At 43.5% G+C, this 16,095-nt stretch overlaps 1 protein-coding gene across 1 annotated transcript in view; it reads left to right on the top strand.

Moving 5' to 3' along the window:
- LOC137340214 (catenin alpha-3-like) overlaps positions 1-14,344 on the top strand; it is a 1,497,032-nt gene extending 1,482,688 nt beyond the window's left edge. The window contains exon 18 of the mRNA XM_068002618.1: positions 7,238-14,344. Coding sequence (XP_067858719.1) covers positions 7,238-7,525 — 288 coding nt within the window. The 3' untranslated portion in view covers positions 7,526-14,344. The remainder of the gene's footprint in view (positions 1-7,237) is intronic.
- Positions 14,345-16,095: the final 1,751 nt, after the last annotated feature.

Below are 16,095 nucleotides of genomic sequence, written 5' to 3'. Positions count from 1 at the left end.
ACCTGTGGCACTGACGCCCTGATCACACCTGACCAATCCAGCAGGGCTAATCCCTACCTGTACATTCATAACATTTGTTCTCCATTCTTAATTACCAAAAGCAGCAACTTAATAAGGATCCCGATTTTAATAATAGTTCTGTGATCCATCTCAGCTTCAGTAAAGGGCGAACACTTGTCCTTCAGGTATTGTATCCACAAGTTCTAATATTAGCTGGGTTAAAACAAAGTTTACATAGCACACTGCTCATTAATTACTTTGTATTCATTAGGGGGTTACCATTATGGTAATTTATTGCTGTTGCCTTTTTAGCCTACCAATTAGCACATAAATTAATGGCATTAATTCCAATTCTGGCACCGCATAATGGCTTATATCTTTCTTCATTTTAGACACTTGATAAAGTCAGCATCTTTCCATATATATATATATATATGTATAACATTATTAGTTTTTGGTAGGTAGGGGAAAATTGTTCATCTGGCAATTTAATCAGGAGTTTCATTACTTGCTATTTATAGAGGATGCAGCTGTAGACCACATGGAAATGAGTGGTGTTGAAATGTTGACCTTTGATGACCTCTCGCAGGCCGGGACCTCGACAGAGTGAGTGAAGGGGTAGCTAATGCTCCTCATTTATTCTGGCCCTCCAGTTGTAGCAAGGGCATCGGGGATGAGCAGGAAAGGTCATCAGTCTCAGCGTTATCTCGACAAACACCTTCCTCTGTCCATTATACAGCAGCAGTTGTAGATCTCTCTCACTCTCACTCTCCCCCAGCTAGGAAGTGATGGGGCACCTGAGGACAATGAGGGAGAAACAAAAATACTTCACCACTCTAGCTTTCTAATTCTCTCAGAAAAATAAATATGTTTGGTGGTTTTTTTTGTCAAATCCGCTCCAGTTGCAAATCTTGCAAGGGGTGTTTTTCCGAAGTTTGCGTTGCAATTTCTGTCCATTAATTTTCCCTCAGAAAATCAGGCGTGCTGTGGAAGTTGCATTGGGTGCAGCAGATAATAAATACCCCATTCTTTATCATTCACTGCACGGCCTGTAGATCTGCATCAGGCCCCCTGCAGTGGGTACATCCGCTAAACAGCTGGGAAAAGTCAGGGAACTGCTGTCTCTCTGGGGGTCGATTTTGACTTTTGCAGAGGCCCCTGTGATTCTGATGCCCCAGCCTTGTTTAAATTTGACCAGCGATCTGCGGGGAGACAAACAGGTGTCCCCGTGCAACCCAAGATTGGGCCGGGTGGCCGCTTGCAAGTAAATCACAGGGGGATGGGGAGGGTCGCAATTATGGACAGGGCGTGGCAGTGGCCTCGATTATTTTTGTGTACCCTAAAGGAACACTCCTGCTCTTACAGGCCCCACAAAAAATAATTCAGGACTTACCTTTAACGGGCCTCTGTGGTTCCATTGGCCATGCAGGCTCCGACCAGATCCAACCAAATATGGCAATCACGATCCTATTTACGTCACACAACCACAATTTCTATATTAAAAGGGGCCCATCGCCCGAATCAGGCGGGCGCTTTGGAAACCTGGCAGTAGGCCCCTATTCAAAATGGCGCCGGCTGCATCACCAGTGTTAACGGGTCAGGAAGGTTAAGGTTACCAACCACAAATTGAGACTGTTAACGCCAGGGGAGGGCAGTGAAAATTGGCCCTTCTGAGTCTTTGAAGTGATCTATCCCACCTGTAGTATATACATGGGACCTCCCCCCGCCATGGAGGTGTCTGGAATTCCCAGACACACATGTGCCATTTTATCTTTAGCAAGTTTAATTCAGCTCCCTTGCAGCAGGCTCACTGGAGATAGTCATTAACCCAGGTTCACTGGAGATAGTCATTAACCCAGGCTCACTGGAGATAGTCATTAACCCAGGCTCACTGGAGATAGTCATTAACCCAGGCTCACCAGAGATAGTCATTAACCCAGGCTCACTGGAGATAGTCATTAACCCAGGCTCACCAGAGATAGTCATTAACCCATGCTCACTGGAGCTAGTCATTAACCCAGACTCACTGGGGCTAGTCAATAACCCAGACTCACTGGAGCTAGTCATTAACCCAGGCTCACTGCAGCTAGTCATTAACCCAGACTCACTGGAGCTAGTCATTAACCCAGGCTCACTGGAGATAGTCATTAACCCAGGCTCACTGGAGATAGTCATTAACCCAGCTCACTGGAGATAGTCATTAACCCAGGCTCACTGGAGCTAGTCATTAACCCAGGCTCACTGGAGCTAGTCATTAACCCAGCTCACTGGAGATAGTCATTAACCCAGCTCACTGGAGATAGTCGTTAACCCAGGCTCACTGGAGATAGTCATTAACCCTGGCTCACTGGAGATAGTCATTAACCCTGGCTCACTGGAGATAGTCATTAACCCTGGCTCACTGGAGATAGTCATTAACCCAGGCTCACTGGAGATAGTCATTAACCCTGGCTCACTGGAGATAGTCATTAACCCAGCTCACTGGAGATAGTCATTAACCCAGGCTCACTGGAGATAGTCGTTAACCCAGGCTCACTGGAGATAGTCGTTAACCCAGCTCACTGGAGATAGTCATTAACCCAGGCTCGCTGGAGATAGTCATTAACCCAGGCTGCTTCAGCTTCAAGGCTCCATGTTATTTCCATTCCCTGGTGCTGTCACAGCCAATAATTAAGCTCCCTTATTACATCATAAATATCCACTATTGCCACAATAATGTGAACAAATGGATAAATAATGGAACTGCTAACGACAGTTTGGTGTAAGTTTTTTATATATATAAGCGTGATAACTGTGATACTTGCTATTTAAAACGATGTCTGGGGAATTTCAAAACAGGGCTAGAGTTTGGTTCATGGCTGAAGAACTACAATCACTGCACTAGAATAAGAACAAGACAACAATGTACAGAGGGAGTACAGCAGGTGCTGGTTGAGGCCAGCCAGCTTATCAAAGGAAGAGTGAAATCACTGGGCAAGGCACTCAGTCAAAAAGCCAGGCCTCAGTTACAACCAACTGTACAACTGTGTTTACGTTCTGGTTTTTTTATTGAAGGGAAAGGAATGTTTGATTCTGCTCAATTACTCAAGATAAATAAAGATGTGGGAGCTTATTGAGTTCATCTGTCCAGGGACAAATAAACTTACAATGGCCCCTCACATCATCTCAATGTACCTTGCGCACAAAATTCTAGGCTGACACTCCAGGGAGTGCTGCACTGTCAGAGGTACCGTCTTTCGGGTGAGACGATAATCCGAGGCCCCGTCTGCCCTCTCAGGTGGACGTAAAAGATCCCATGGCACTGTTTCAAAGAAGAGCAGAGTCCTGGCGAATATTTATCCCTCAACTACCGTCACAAAAACAGATTATCTGGTCATTATCTCATTGCTGTTTGTGGGACCTTGCTGTGCGCAAATTGGCTGCCGCATTTCCTACATCACAACAGTGACTACACTTCAAAAGTATTTAATTGACTGCAAAGCACTTTGGGACGTCCTGAATTGTGAAAGGTGCTTTGAAATACAAGTCTTTCTTTCTGTACCTTGAATGACTCTGAGGTTTGTGCCGTCACCTCTGTACCCAGAAGTCCATGCCATGTGTTCATCATTCTTTGCATGAAGTTCTTCCTGATGCCAGCCCTCAATGTGTTGTTTAAAACCTTCACTGAATGCCTTGAAGTTGTGCTCTGGGCTGATCTTATTGCTGGTATCTTGTATAATTCCATACGGTTCCCTTTCAGTCGACTCATTTCAAGGCCAAAGATTCGAATTTCCTCAGTTTTTCCAGATAGCTCATTTCTCTGATGTCACTGATTGGCCTCCAAGCAGGTCCCTGCACCACCAACGTGGCCCCGAGTGTAACACGCATGTCTTGGTGATCAGATTGGAACACAGTAGTCGAGGTACATCCAACCAGAGCAGTGTGAGATTGGCATCCTCCAACTTAGACTCTACGGGTTGAAGTCAATGGAAATAAAAATCGGGCAGAGAAATAGAACGGGCTGCCAACTCACTATCACCCGTTTTGCACTATCGCACAAAGTCAAAATCTATCCCCAATGATCCAGAAATAAGTTCAGCATTCTAGTCAATTAGCTTATTGCTGCTTCACTGTGATTTGACACGTTGAATACCAAGTCTAAAATCACTCCCAATTTCAGCTTTAGCTATTTCTATAATCACACCCATTTTCACCACACATACCACACCCATTTTCACCGTACATATCACACCCATTTTCACCATACATATCACACCCATTTTCACCATACATATCACACCCATTTTCACCATACATACCACACCCATTTTCACCATACATATCACACCCATTTTCACCATACATATCACACCCATTTTCACCATACATATCACACCCATTTTCACCATACATATCACACCCATTTTCACCATACATACCACATCCATTTTCACCACACATACCACATCCATTTTCACCATACATATCACACCCATTTTCACCATACATACCACATCCATTTTCACCATACATATCACACCCATTTTCACCATACATAACACACCCATTTTCACCATACATATCGCACCCATTTTCACCATACATATCACACCCATTTTCACCATACATATCACATCCATTTTCACCATATATATCACACCCATTTTCACCACACATACCACATCCATTTTCACCACACATACCACATCCATTTTCACCATACATACCACACCCATTTTCACCATACATATCACACCCATTTTCACCATATATATCACACCCATTTTCACCATACATATCACACCCATTTTCACCATACATATCACACCCATTTTCACCATACATATCACACCCATTTTCACCATACATATCACACCCATTTTCACCATACATACCACACCCATTTTCACCATACATATCACACCCTTTTTCTTCCGATCTGCACTACTTTGTATGTATTAGATTTCACCTGCCACTGTTCCACCCACTTGCAGTTTTTATCTAACTCCTTTAGTAGGTTTTTATGTCTTTGACTTGACTGCCACCCCATCTCTGCCCGTTTACAGTCATCTGCAAATTTAACCAATTGTCATTGAGTTCCAGAATGCAAGTCATTACTGTTGATGAGGAACTGTAGGGGGCCCAGCACTAATGGTTGGGTCAATGCACTCAATACTCCCCCCATCCCAAACATCACTCCCCTAGGAAGCCACACTCACTGCTCCCTGTCCTTCAGCCAATTTCTTTTTCAAGCCCAGTTTTACCTTGAATTTCCATTACTTTCAATCTCAGTAACAGCCTTTCATGAAGAACTTTACCAAAAGCTTTCTGGGAGTCCAGATACACCACATCTTACTGCTTTCCACAGCTCAGTTGGGATATCACTCCCTCAAAAAGAGGTTTAATCAGGAAACATCTTCCTTTTCTGAAGCTGTGTCCGTGTTATTTACTAGATTATAAAAATGTCCTTTCAGCTTGCTATTCCCATGCCCTTTGCCTCTCCCCGACACATGTATCTGTTCCCATGACCTTTCCCTCTCCCCGACACATGTATCTGTTCCCATGCCCTTTGCCTCTCCCTGACACATGTATCTGTTCCCATGACCTTTCCCTCTCGCTGACACATGTATCTGTTTTCATGACCTTTTCCTCTCGCTGACACACGTGAATGTTCCCATGACCTTTGCCTCTCCCCGACATAGATATCTGTTCCCATGACCTTTGCCTGTCCCTGACACATGTATCTGTTCCCATGACCTTTGCCTCTCCCTGACACGTGTATCTGTTCCCATGACCTTTGCCTCTCCCTGACACATGTATCTGTTCCCATGACCTTTGTCACTCCCCGACACATGTGAATGTTCCCATGACCTTTGCCTCTCCCTGACATATATATCTGTTCCCATGACCTTTGTCACTCCCCAACACATGTGAATGTTCCCATGACCTTTGTCACTCCATGGAAGTCAATGGAGAATAAAATCGGAAGGAGTATTAAAGGGGTGTCTGACTCGACCTCGCCCCATTCCCGCTGGCGGGTTCGATTAAAATCGGGGCTTAAATGTATTCTAGTTGTTTTAAAGCATTTACTTGACATCTTTGAGCTTTGCTGAGATCTAGTAAGATGGTGGATTTTAACAGGGTTGTTAATCCTGCTATTGGATTGTTTCTCACCATGTGTCGGGGGTAAGTGAGCAGTTACACAGTGGGCAGAGCAGTGTAATCGGTGACATTAAGATGTCATCAAGCTGTGAACCTTGGCTGGCAGAGCGAATCAGTTTTCATCATAGGAACAGGAGGAGGCCATTCAGCCCTTCGAGCCCGTTCCGCCATTCAATGAGATCATGGCTGATCTGTATCTTAACTCCATCTACCCGCCTTGGTTCCGTAACCCTTAATACCTTTACCTAACGAAAATATATCAATCTCTACCTTGTGCGGAACACAGCAGATAAACAATTGGTGCGGGACCGGCCTGTGCCAGAGGCTGACAGTGACAAACATTTCAGAGCAGACGCTCCAGTAAACTTCTAAGAGAGAACAACCCTCCCCTTCTAAGAAAATGGAGAGTTACTGACAATGGTAAGGAGCCCCAGTTTGATGATGTTACCTCAGATACTGCGTCCTCATACAAGCCTGTTACAAAGGGAGGGTGCCCACTTCAGACCAACAACAATTTGCATTTATATAGTGCCTTTAACGTCGTAAAATGTCCCAAGGTGCTTCACAGGAGCGTTATCACAGGAGTAAAATTGACACCAAACCACATAAGGAGATACTAGAACAGGTGACCAAAAGATGGCCAAAGAAGTAGGTTTTAAGGAGCGACTTAAAGGAGGAGAGAGAGGCAGAGAGGTTTAGGGAGGGAATTCCAGAGCTGAGGGCCTAGACAGCTGAAGGTACGGCCGCCAATGATGGGGCGAAGGAAATCAGGGATTCACAAGGGGCCAGAATTGGAGGAGTGTGGAGATCTCGGAGGGTTGTAGGTTACAGGGATAGGGAGAGGCGAGGGCATGGAGGTGTTTGAACACAAGAATGAGAATTTTAAATTCGAGGCATTGCCGGACCAGGAGCCAATGTAGGCCATGAAGCACAGAGGGTGATGGGTGAACGGGACTTGTTCAAAGGAAAGGAACCAGCTTAACTGTCCAATAAATGTTAACAAACACCAGTATAAATTCCTAACCACGCAGTTTGTATGTTTCAATCACTGAAAATAATTTAACAGAATGTATTTTTTGTCCTTTTTTTTCAACAGTTGGACAGTATTACTTCCCTCATTCAGGCGGCCAAAAATTTGATGAATACGGTGGTGGACACGGTGAAGATGTCCTACATCGCATCTACCAAGATCATCAGGCTGCAGAGCCCCTCGGGGGCACGTCACCCTGTCGTCATGTGGAGGATGAAGGTTCCAGAAAAGAAACCTTTGATTAAACGGGAGAAGCCTGAGGACCTGTCGGCTGCAGTGAGGAGGGGCTCTGCTAAGAAAAAGATTCACCCTGTTAAAGCCATGAGTGAGTTCAGAGGAAGGAACGCTCACTGAGACTTCGAATGCACCTCAGGTTTTCACCCATTAACGGGGTGAATCGCTAGTGGAATTGTGTTGTTAAAGCTGCATAGTGCTTGCCAATTAGGAACATAGGAATTGCTGGTCGAAAAAAGACCAAGATCCATCTAATTCACCTTCTGCCATCCTGGTACTCCCATGATACAATGATAATGGAGTTGTTGACTAATCATAGTAATCAATCTCTATCAATTCCTCACCTCATGTCAACAGACCCAGACATGAGGTGAGGAAACCCCCAGTGGTGGAGAGCTTTGGGAACCAGAGGTCCAAAGTCACCTGTTCCTCCCAAGCCCGTTACACTTACCACAGGTCATGTCTCCAATAGTGAGATAACTATTTAACACCACTTTTAGATCATCGCTATTACTTGCACATGAATAGTATTCGAACCAGCATTTAATGACTTAACACTTTACAAAGCATGTGCTAAGATCAAGTATCAGTCCGTGGAAAACACAAACAAAAGTTGAGCCAACAACTAACAGAGTGTGAAGTGCTGCAAAAGGAAATGTGTAGATTACAGGGAATGTCATTGAAAATATCTCCAACTGCCCCTCACATTGTCAAATAGGATCTGGTCTAGTGTAGCAGCCATATTGCACCTCGCGAAACTCAAGATTTTAATTTTGGTCGACAGTTTGATGAGAAATGACGTTTTGCTGACATGATGATACGGATCCTGTTCTGTCACATGATACACACGGCCATGTCTTGTATCACCTCATGCGATTGGCGTTAAATTTCAACATATGACTGGGGCCTCAGTGGAATGGGGCTTCTGTCCATTGGCCACATGTGCCTCTTACTCCCAGCAGAATGCCCAAGATCAAGGATTTACATAAAGTGGGCAACAACTGTGCCAGTATTGGCCTGACTGGCGTGCCTGCCTGAGAAAATTAGAGCGGCCCTGAAAGGTGTCCAGCCTTTTGCCCAATAGGCTAGTTTCCCAACGGCGACCAATCACCCTACCATCGACTGGCCTATCGACAAAGTAGCAGCCTCTGATGCCCTTAGCGACACTGGATGCCAAGGGTCTATAGCCATCCCAGGTTCCCAGTGTTGCTATAGGTGTAAATATCGAAATTGCAGTGTATGATGCCTCACCTCATTTGCATGCGCCCTCCCATTTGTAGGCAGGTATACCATACACCTTCCCACAGATAGGCCAGACATTTTTGACTGGCAGAAAATGAGATGGGTACCCAGGATAATAGGGTCCTGCCCCAACTTATGCCCATCCATTCCAACTACAGCAATCTAACACCAGACAGGCCGAGGAAATTTGGCCCCAATCACGAATATATATCAATGGCTTTAGAGCACTCACTTCATAGTTTTATATTTGTATACAATCAGCTCCTAAGAATGTAACGATAGTAGGGTAAATTCTCCTGCTCCCAGCAGGGAGTCATTGTCGGAGGGAGCACGGGTCGGAGAATCAGTGGTGCTGTAAACTCCTTCTCCAACTCGCCATCCCCTGGATCGAGACTTTACTCCAGTACCACAAGACTATATAGACATTCTAGTTACAAATTATTCATCTTCCATTAAAAAAAAAGTCAAGCATTAAAATCCACACCCTCCCAAAAGGAAAAATAAATTACATAGAATTTTACAGCACAGGAACAGGCCATTCGGCCCAAATGGTCTATGCCGGGGTTTATGCTCCACACAAGCCTCCTCTCTCCCTATTCCTTTCTCCCTCATGTGTTTATCTAGCTTCCCCTTAAATGCATCTATACTCCTTGTGGTAGCGAGTTCCACATTCAAACCACTCTCTGGGTAAAAAAGTTTCTCCTGAATTCCTTATTGGATTTATTGGTGATTATCTTATATTTATGGCCCCTTATTTTGGTCTCCCCCCTACGTGGAAACACATTCTCTACGTCTACCCTATCAAACCCCTTCATAATCTTAAAGACCTCTATCAGGTTATCCCTCAACTTTCTCTTTTCTAGAGAAAAGAGCCTGTTTAATCTTCCCTCATAGTTATAACCTCTCAGTTCTGGTATCATCCTCGTAAATCTTTTTTTAAAAATGGGAATGAAACCTCTTCAAAATGATTCTCTTTCCTCCCTCCAAAAAAAACATTCTTTAAAATTATTGAAGGGCTGAGCAATTCACCCCGGACTTGGGGCGTGTTCACATTACAAGTCCAGCGTCTGTGAGAAGTGCTTCTGACACTAAACTTGTGGAGTTGGGGTTGTGAGGCCTGAACTGACTCCAGTGAGAAGCCGAGGGAGGCTCCCTGCTCCCGGAGTCTCACTCCATCGCAGTCCGGTGTCAGGTCAAGCTCCTGCTCTGGATTCAGGCTGTATTTACACAATAAGTGCAGCATCAGTGCAAGGTGAAGCTTCATACTGGTGCTTCAGTCGTAGTGTAAATGCACCCTCGGACTGCAGCTCCTGGTCTCACACCAGGTGTATCCAACACCGGGCTGGGACTCCAGGTGTTTGCGTGTATACGAAGAGTACCTCTGTCAGCAGTTGAACAAATGTAAGGAATCTTACAACACCAGGTTATAGTCCAACAGTTTTATTTGAAAATCACAAGCTTTCGGAGGACTATAACCTGGTGTTGTAAGAGTCCTTACATTTATCCACCCCATGTCCATCACCGGCATCTCCACATCACAGCAGTTTAACAGCATGAGGAGCAGTACCCACCTCTGTCCGCCATCCCCGTCTGTCTAAAATCAACTCCCCATTGGTGTAACGAGTGCCCAGGAGAGCCAGAGAACCACCTGTGCACTCTTTGAAGCCAGCTTGACACCACACTTGAGTTACATTCTGAGGTGGTGTGAGACTACAGCCCCCAGAGAGTCTCGGGCTGATTCTCACCGCCCTCGCCTGGTGTTAACGGGGCATTAACAGCCTCAATGTGGGGTCAGTAACTTTAACCTTCCTGTCCCAATAACACCGGCGATGTGGCCGGCTCCATTTTGAAAGGGGCCTACCGCCAGGTGTCCAAAGCACCCGCCTGATTCGGGCAATGGGTCCCTTTTAACATGGAAATCAGGGTCATGTCATGTAAATAGGACCCCGATTGACATTTTAGATCAGAACTGATCCACGAGCGATGGAACCAAAGAGGCCGACAAAAGTACATGTTGAATTATTTTTGTGAGCCCCGGAGGATCAGGAGTGGAAAATAATCTGGACCGCTGCTACCCGGGAACCCCCACCCACCATGACCCTGCTATCAGACCCCAAACAAATCATCATCCATATCATTAAAACACATTCGAATGAAGTATCACAGATCGATTCTATTGTACAATACATTTTAAAAATTTAATCTTTTTGATTCTTAATAAAACATAATTTAATACAATTATCTAGATTGTTATTCGTAAGTAACAGCTCTGTGCTTTTATTTTCTTAGTACACATCCTTAATTAATCCTCCAGGCGAGTCTCTTACTCTCTAATACAGTCTTGACAAATGGAAGTTATTATTTAAGTAAGTCATTTGTGGGGTCATTTTCTGAAATCATCCTCCCGACAGGGAGCCTCATTCCCTGGGGCTGTATCCACAATCCATGTATGTGTGTGTTCCCTTCCGCCCTGTACAATTTATTGTCCATTCATCTTAATGGAGAGAGTATGGGGAGTGTGCACCTGAATTCCTTTTCTGTGCACCCGATGAGTGATGCTCCCAGCTGGAAGTGCAAATTCGTAAAGTTATTTCTGTAGTGTTTCAGTGCTCAGCTGTAGCAGCACCACCTCTATGATTTGAAACAGAAACGCAACAGGTCCACACCGTTATATTACAGAAAATAACTCTGGACACTGACGGCGGGCTCCATTTTGATAAAAGTGTCCAAAGTGCTCGCCTGTTTCAGGCGATAGGCCCCTTTAAACATGGAAATCGGGGTCCTAAGGGTTTATTTTCCCGACTCCAATTAAACCAGAAGTCATAAGCAAAGCGGAAAACTCTATCGGATTCTGTACAAATGGTCACTTGCACTGTATAAGACAGCTTGAAGAAACGTAACTTTGAATTTCCCAGATACTATACAAATGAAACAATAGATCAGTGATGCTGACACTTTAAACCATCTGAATCCAATCTGGATCATCATCTTTTCATTAAACATGTACATTGCTCTACATCAGTTATTCTAGCAGCCGAATCGCACAAAATGCAATGTCTGTGTGGCAGATTTTGTGCAGTGTACCTCAACTATAATCCCCCGAATCGTCTACTCAAAATATGAGATCATTTATAAAAAAAGAAACAATATATTTGGAATTGTCACTGATCACTGTTATAGGATTCTTAATGTATAGCAGATGGGAATTTGTGAGTTATACAGTTAATATATTAATGGTAGATATTTTATTCACTAAATGGCAATGCCTTAAAGACTGAGCTTGAGTGAATTTAACTGAATTCAGTGCTAACTCTGTGCAACAGTTACCTTGGTTCCAATATGTTGGGTTTATTATTAAAAGCATGTGTGTTTTGCCATGAAAAACGAAGCATTGTAAACAGTAATCTGTTGAGAATTGACAGCTATGCAGAAATCCGATACAGAACGTGTGTTAAAACGATTTTCAGAAATGACTGTGAATTAAAAGTGAAGAATGATATAGCTCGACCCTTGGTTCCTCAATGTGGCAATTTTACAGTAAATTCATCTTTTGCCTTGAAATCTTCCTTCAAGGAGTTAATAATTCCAATAGAGAGATTTATTTATCCAAACCTAACCCATTATTTTGCTATCATGCATTAATCGGATTGTAAGCCAAGCCTTCACAGTTGTTGTACAAGGGGAGCCAAATGCAGTTTTCTTAGAGAAGTATTGCCAGGAATTTTACATGTTTAACAGTGTTAAAAAAATCACAGGTGTGAAAATCACAGCGTTCAGATATGTTTTTTTTTGCAGTGACCTTTCACCTCCCCACACACAAGCCTGATTTGCAAACCCTTGGTCGACAATGGCCTTCGCAGACCTACAATTAGCATAATGCGATAGTCATCTTTTAGTGTTAGTTTTCGAATGGCCCGATTGTGGACAGGAATGTTAAAAATCACAGAAAACTCATAAGAATTTATTTGGGGTGATTTTATTAATTCGTGCTCCTGACAGAAGCACATATTAGACATGTGTTTCCCCACCATTTTGGGAAAGCTCGGGGAGCACTTGCCTGTATTCCGGTTGTGAGCTCCCAGCAGGCAAGGCTCTACGTCAGGAGCACAAGGTCATAAAGTTACCCCCAGTATGTTTTATCTCTAATTACCGTTGGGGGGAGGGAGGATTGAAATATCAGTAAGGATTTAAATGCAATATTGTAATTAAGTAGGAATCACAGTTTATGTCACAATTGCTACATTTTCTGCCATTTATTTTATAACAATTTACTCAGTAATTATACAGTTACAATGTAAGCTGTTATATTATCATGTTATTTGAAGTGCATCGTGGTCGGCAAAAATTATTGTCAGACGTGGAAATTTTAATGGGATTTTGTCTCATTCAGAAATCATTAGTGCAAGTGTTCAGGTTGAAGTTTATTTTATAACCTGGAAATCAGTTGAGAGAGACACTGAGCAAGTCTACAGCTCTTGCTCGACCTCTGTGGAACAAACACGATGGAGAGGTCACCATCGGCTGGCCGTTGTCAATGTGGGCTCACTGGTCCCAGGATAAATGTAGACATCTTCTGAATGCAAAGCCAGGAATTCCTGATGAAGCGAAGTCACCAAATTAATCATTAGCACCCAGAATATGATTTTATTCTGAATCAATAACGTTTTGACTTGATCGTTACGTAACCTTGCCGAATTTTTGCTCGTGAAAGCAAACTTTTCCAAAATAAGCTGGAGGGGGTCCAGCGCAGATTTACCAAACCGATACCGGGATTTAATTATGAGGACAGGTTGGATAAACATGGTTTGTATTCCCTTGAGTTTAGGAGGGTGAGGGGCGATCAAATTGAGGTGTTTAAAATTATAAAAGGATTCAAGGTATATGCAGATACAGAGAAGCTATTTCTTCTGGTGAGGAAGCCAGAACAAGGGGGCACAATTTTAAAATCAGAGCTATGCTGCTGAGGAGGGAAATCAGGAAGCATTTCTTCACACAAAGGGTAGTGGGAATCTGGAACTCTCTCCCCCAGATTTTCAAGACTGAGACAGATAGATTTTTGTTGGGTAAGGTTATCAAGGAATATGGAGCAAAGGCGGGTAAATGGAGTTAAGATACAGATCAGCCCTGATCTAATTGAATTGAGGAACAGGCTCGAGGGGCTGAATGGCCTACTCCTGTTCCTAAAGAGGAACACGTCAATTGTTGATGATGTAAGTGCACACAGCCTCTGACAAAATTAGTTGCATGCTTTAAAACTTTAAAGGTGTGGGCTTTTATGTTGACATTCAAGGGCTGAAATCTAGAGCAGGATAAGCTGGGCCTACAGCTATGCTTTAGAATCCACAGCTGCAGCAGATATGTGCAGCTGCCTTGCAGATTGAAGTTAATTCATATGGGGTAAAGGAAATTATACACCATAGAATATCCAAATATATGGATAAGGGAAGAAGGTCCGGTTCATTTTACTGTTTGAAGCATTTTAAACTGTTAACCGCAATTCCTGCTTGAAATGGCGAGACGATGTGATGAATACTGGATGTCTCTCTGCATTTGCTTTCAAAGCTGTAATCAAAGTAACACGGTGAATCTTACAAATCATATCAAATGGAAAAGGAATGTGGTTTTTGCTGTGCGTTTTTCTGCCGTTTTCAGCTTGAGATTATTTAGAATGACAATAAAAGATGATTAATTATTAAACCACAGAGCACTTCCATTTATTGTCTAGAAGTGTACGGGGCAAGATAAAGCAGAAAAAGAAAGCTTATGACTGTCACAGAAAACTAAATACTGCAGAAAGCCTAGAGGAGTATAGAAAGTACAGAGATGATGTAAAAAAGGAAATAAAGAGAGCAAAGAGAGGGCATGAAAAAATATTAGCTAGTAAGATTAAAGAAAACCCAAAGATGTTTTATCAGTCCATTAAGAACAAGAGGATAGCAAAGGAAAAGATAGGACCTATCAGCGATGATAAGGGTAACTTGTGGGTAGGGTTTTAAATGAATATTTTGTCTCCGTATTCACAAAGGAAAGGGATGATCCGGACGTAGTAGTTAAAGAGGAGAGGTGTGAAATATTGGATAAGGTAAACATAACGAGAGAGGAAGTACTAGAGGGACTGGAATCCTTGAAAGTTGATAAGTCACCAGGACTGGATGGATTGTTTCCTAGACTATTGAAGGAAGCCAGGGAGGAAATAGCGGATGCTCTGAGGATCATTTTCCAATCCTCACTAGATACAGGGGAGGTACTGGAAGACTGCAAACGTAATACCATTGTTTAAAAAGTGTACGAGGGAAAGGCCGAACAATTACAGGCCGTTCAGTCTTACCTCGGTGGTGGGCAAACTATTAGAATCAATACTGAGAGATGGGATAAACTGTCACTTGGAAAGGCATGGTTTAATCAGGGATAGTCAGCATGGATTTGTTCAGGGAAGGTCATGCCTTACAAATCTGATTAAATTCTTTGAGGAAGTGACGAGGAGGATTGATGAGGGTAGTGCAGCGGATGTTGTCTACATGGATTTTAGTAAGGCATTTGTCATGGTCCCACATGGCAGACTGGTCAGAAAGGTAAAAGCCCATGGGATACAGGGAAATGTGGCGAATTGGATCCAAAATTGGCTCAGTACAGGAAATAAAGGGTAAAAGTCGATGGATGTCTTTGTGAATGGAAATCAGTTTCCAGTGGTATGCCACAGGGCTCATGTTGGGTCCCTTGCTGTTTGTGGTATATATTAATGATTTGGACTTGAATGTAGGGGGCATGATTGGCAAATTTGCAGATGACACAAAAATTGGCCGTGTAGATGATAGTGAAGAGGATAGCTGTAGACCCCAAGAAGATATCAATGGGTTGGTGGAGTGGGCGGAAAAGTGGCAAATGGAGTTCAACCCGGAGAAGTGTGAGGTAATGCACTTAGGGAGGGCAAACAGTAAAAGGGAATACGCAGTAAACGGGAATATATTGAGGGGTAGAGGAAGTGAGAGACCTTGGCGTGCATGTGCACAGGTCCATGAAGGTGGCAGTACAGGTAGATAAGGTTGTGAAGAAGGCATACAGAATGCTCTCCGTTATTAGCCAAGGTATAGAATACAAAAGCAGGGATGTAATGATGGAACTGTATAAAACGCTGGTAAGGCTACAGTTGGAATATTGTGCGCAGTTTGTTCACCACATTATAGGAAGGACATAATTGCTCTGGAGACAGTGCAGAGAAGATTTACAAGAATGTTGCCAGGGCTTGAAAATTGCAGCTACGAGGAGAGATTGGATAGGCTGGGGCTGTTTTCCTTGGAGCAGAGGAGGCTGAGGGGAGACTTGATTGAGGTGTACAAAATTATGAGGGGCCTAGATAGAGTAGACAGGAAGTACCCGTTTCACCTAGCGGAGAGTTCAAGAACTAGAGGACATAGATTTAAGCTGATTGGTGGAAGGATTAGAGGGGA

Source organism: Heptranchias perlo, chromosome 21 (assembly GCF_035084215.1).
Source record: "Heptranchias perlo isolate sHepPer1 chromosome 21, sHepPer1.hap1, whole genome shotgun sequence".
In the NCBI taxonomy this organism is placed as follows: Eukaryota; Metazoa; Chordata; class Chondrichthyes; order Hexanchiformes; family Hexanchidae; genus Heptranchias; species Heptranchias perlo.
The sequence above is the reverse complement of the archived record's forward strand: the minus strand, read 5'-3'. Positions and strand labels throughout refer to the sequence as shown.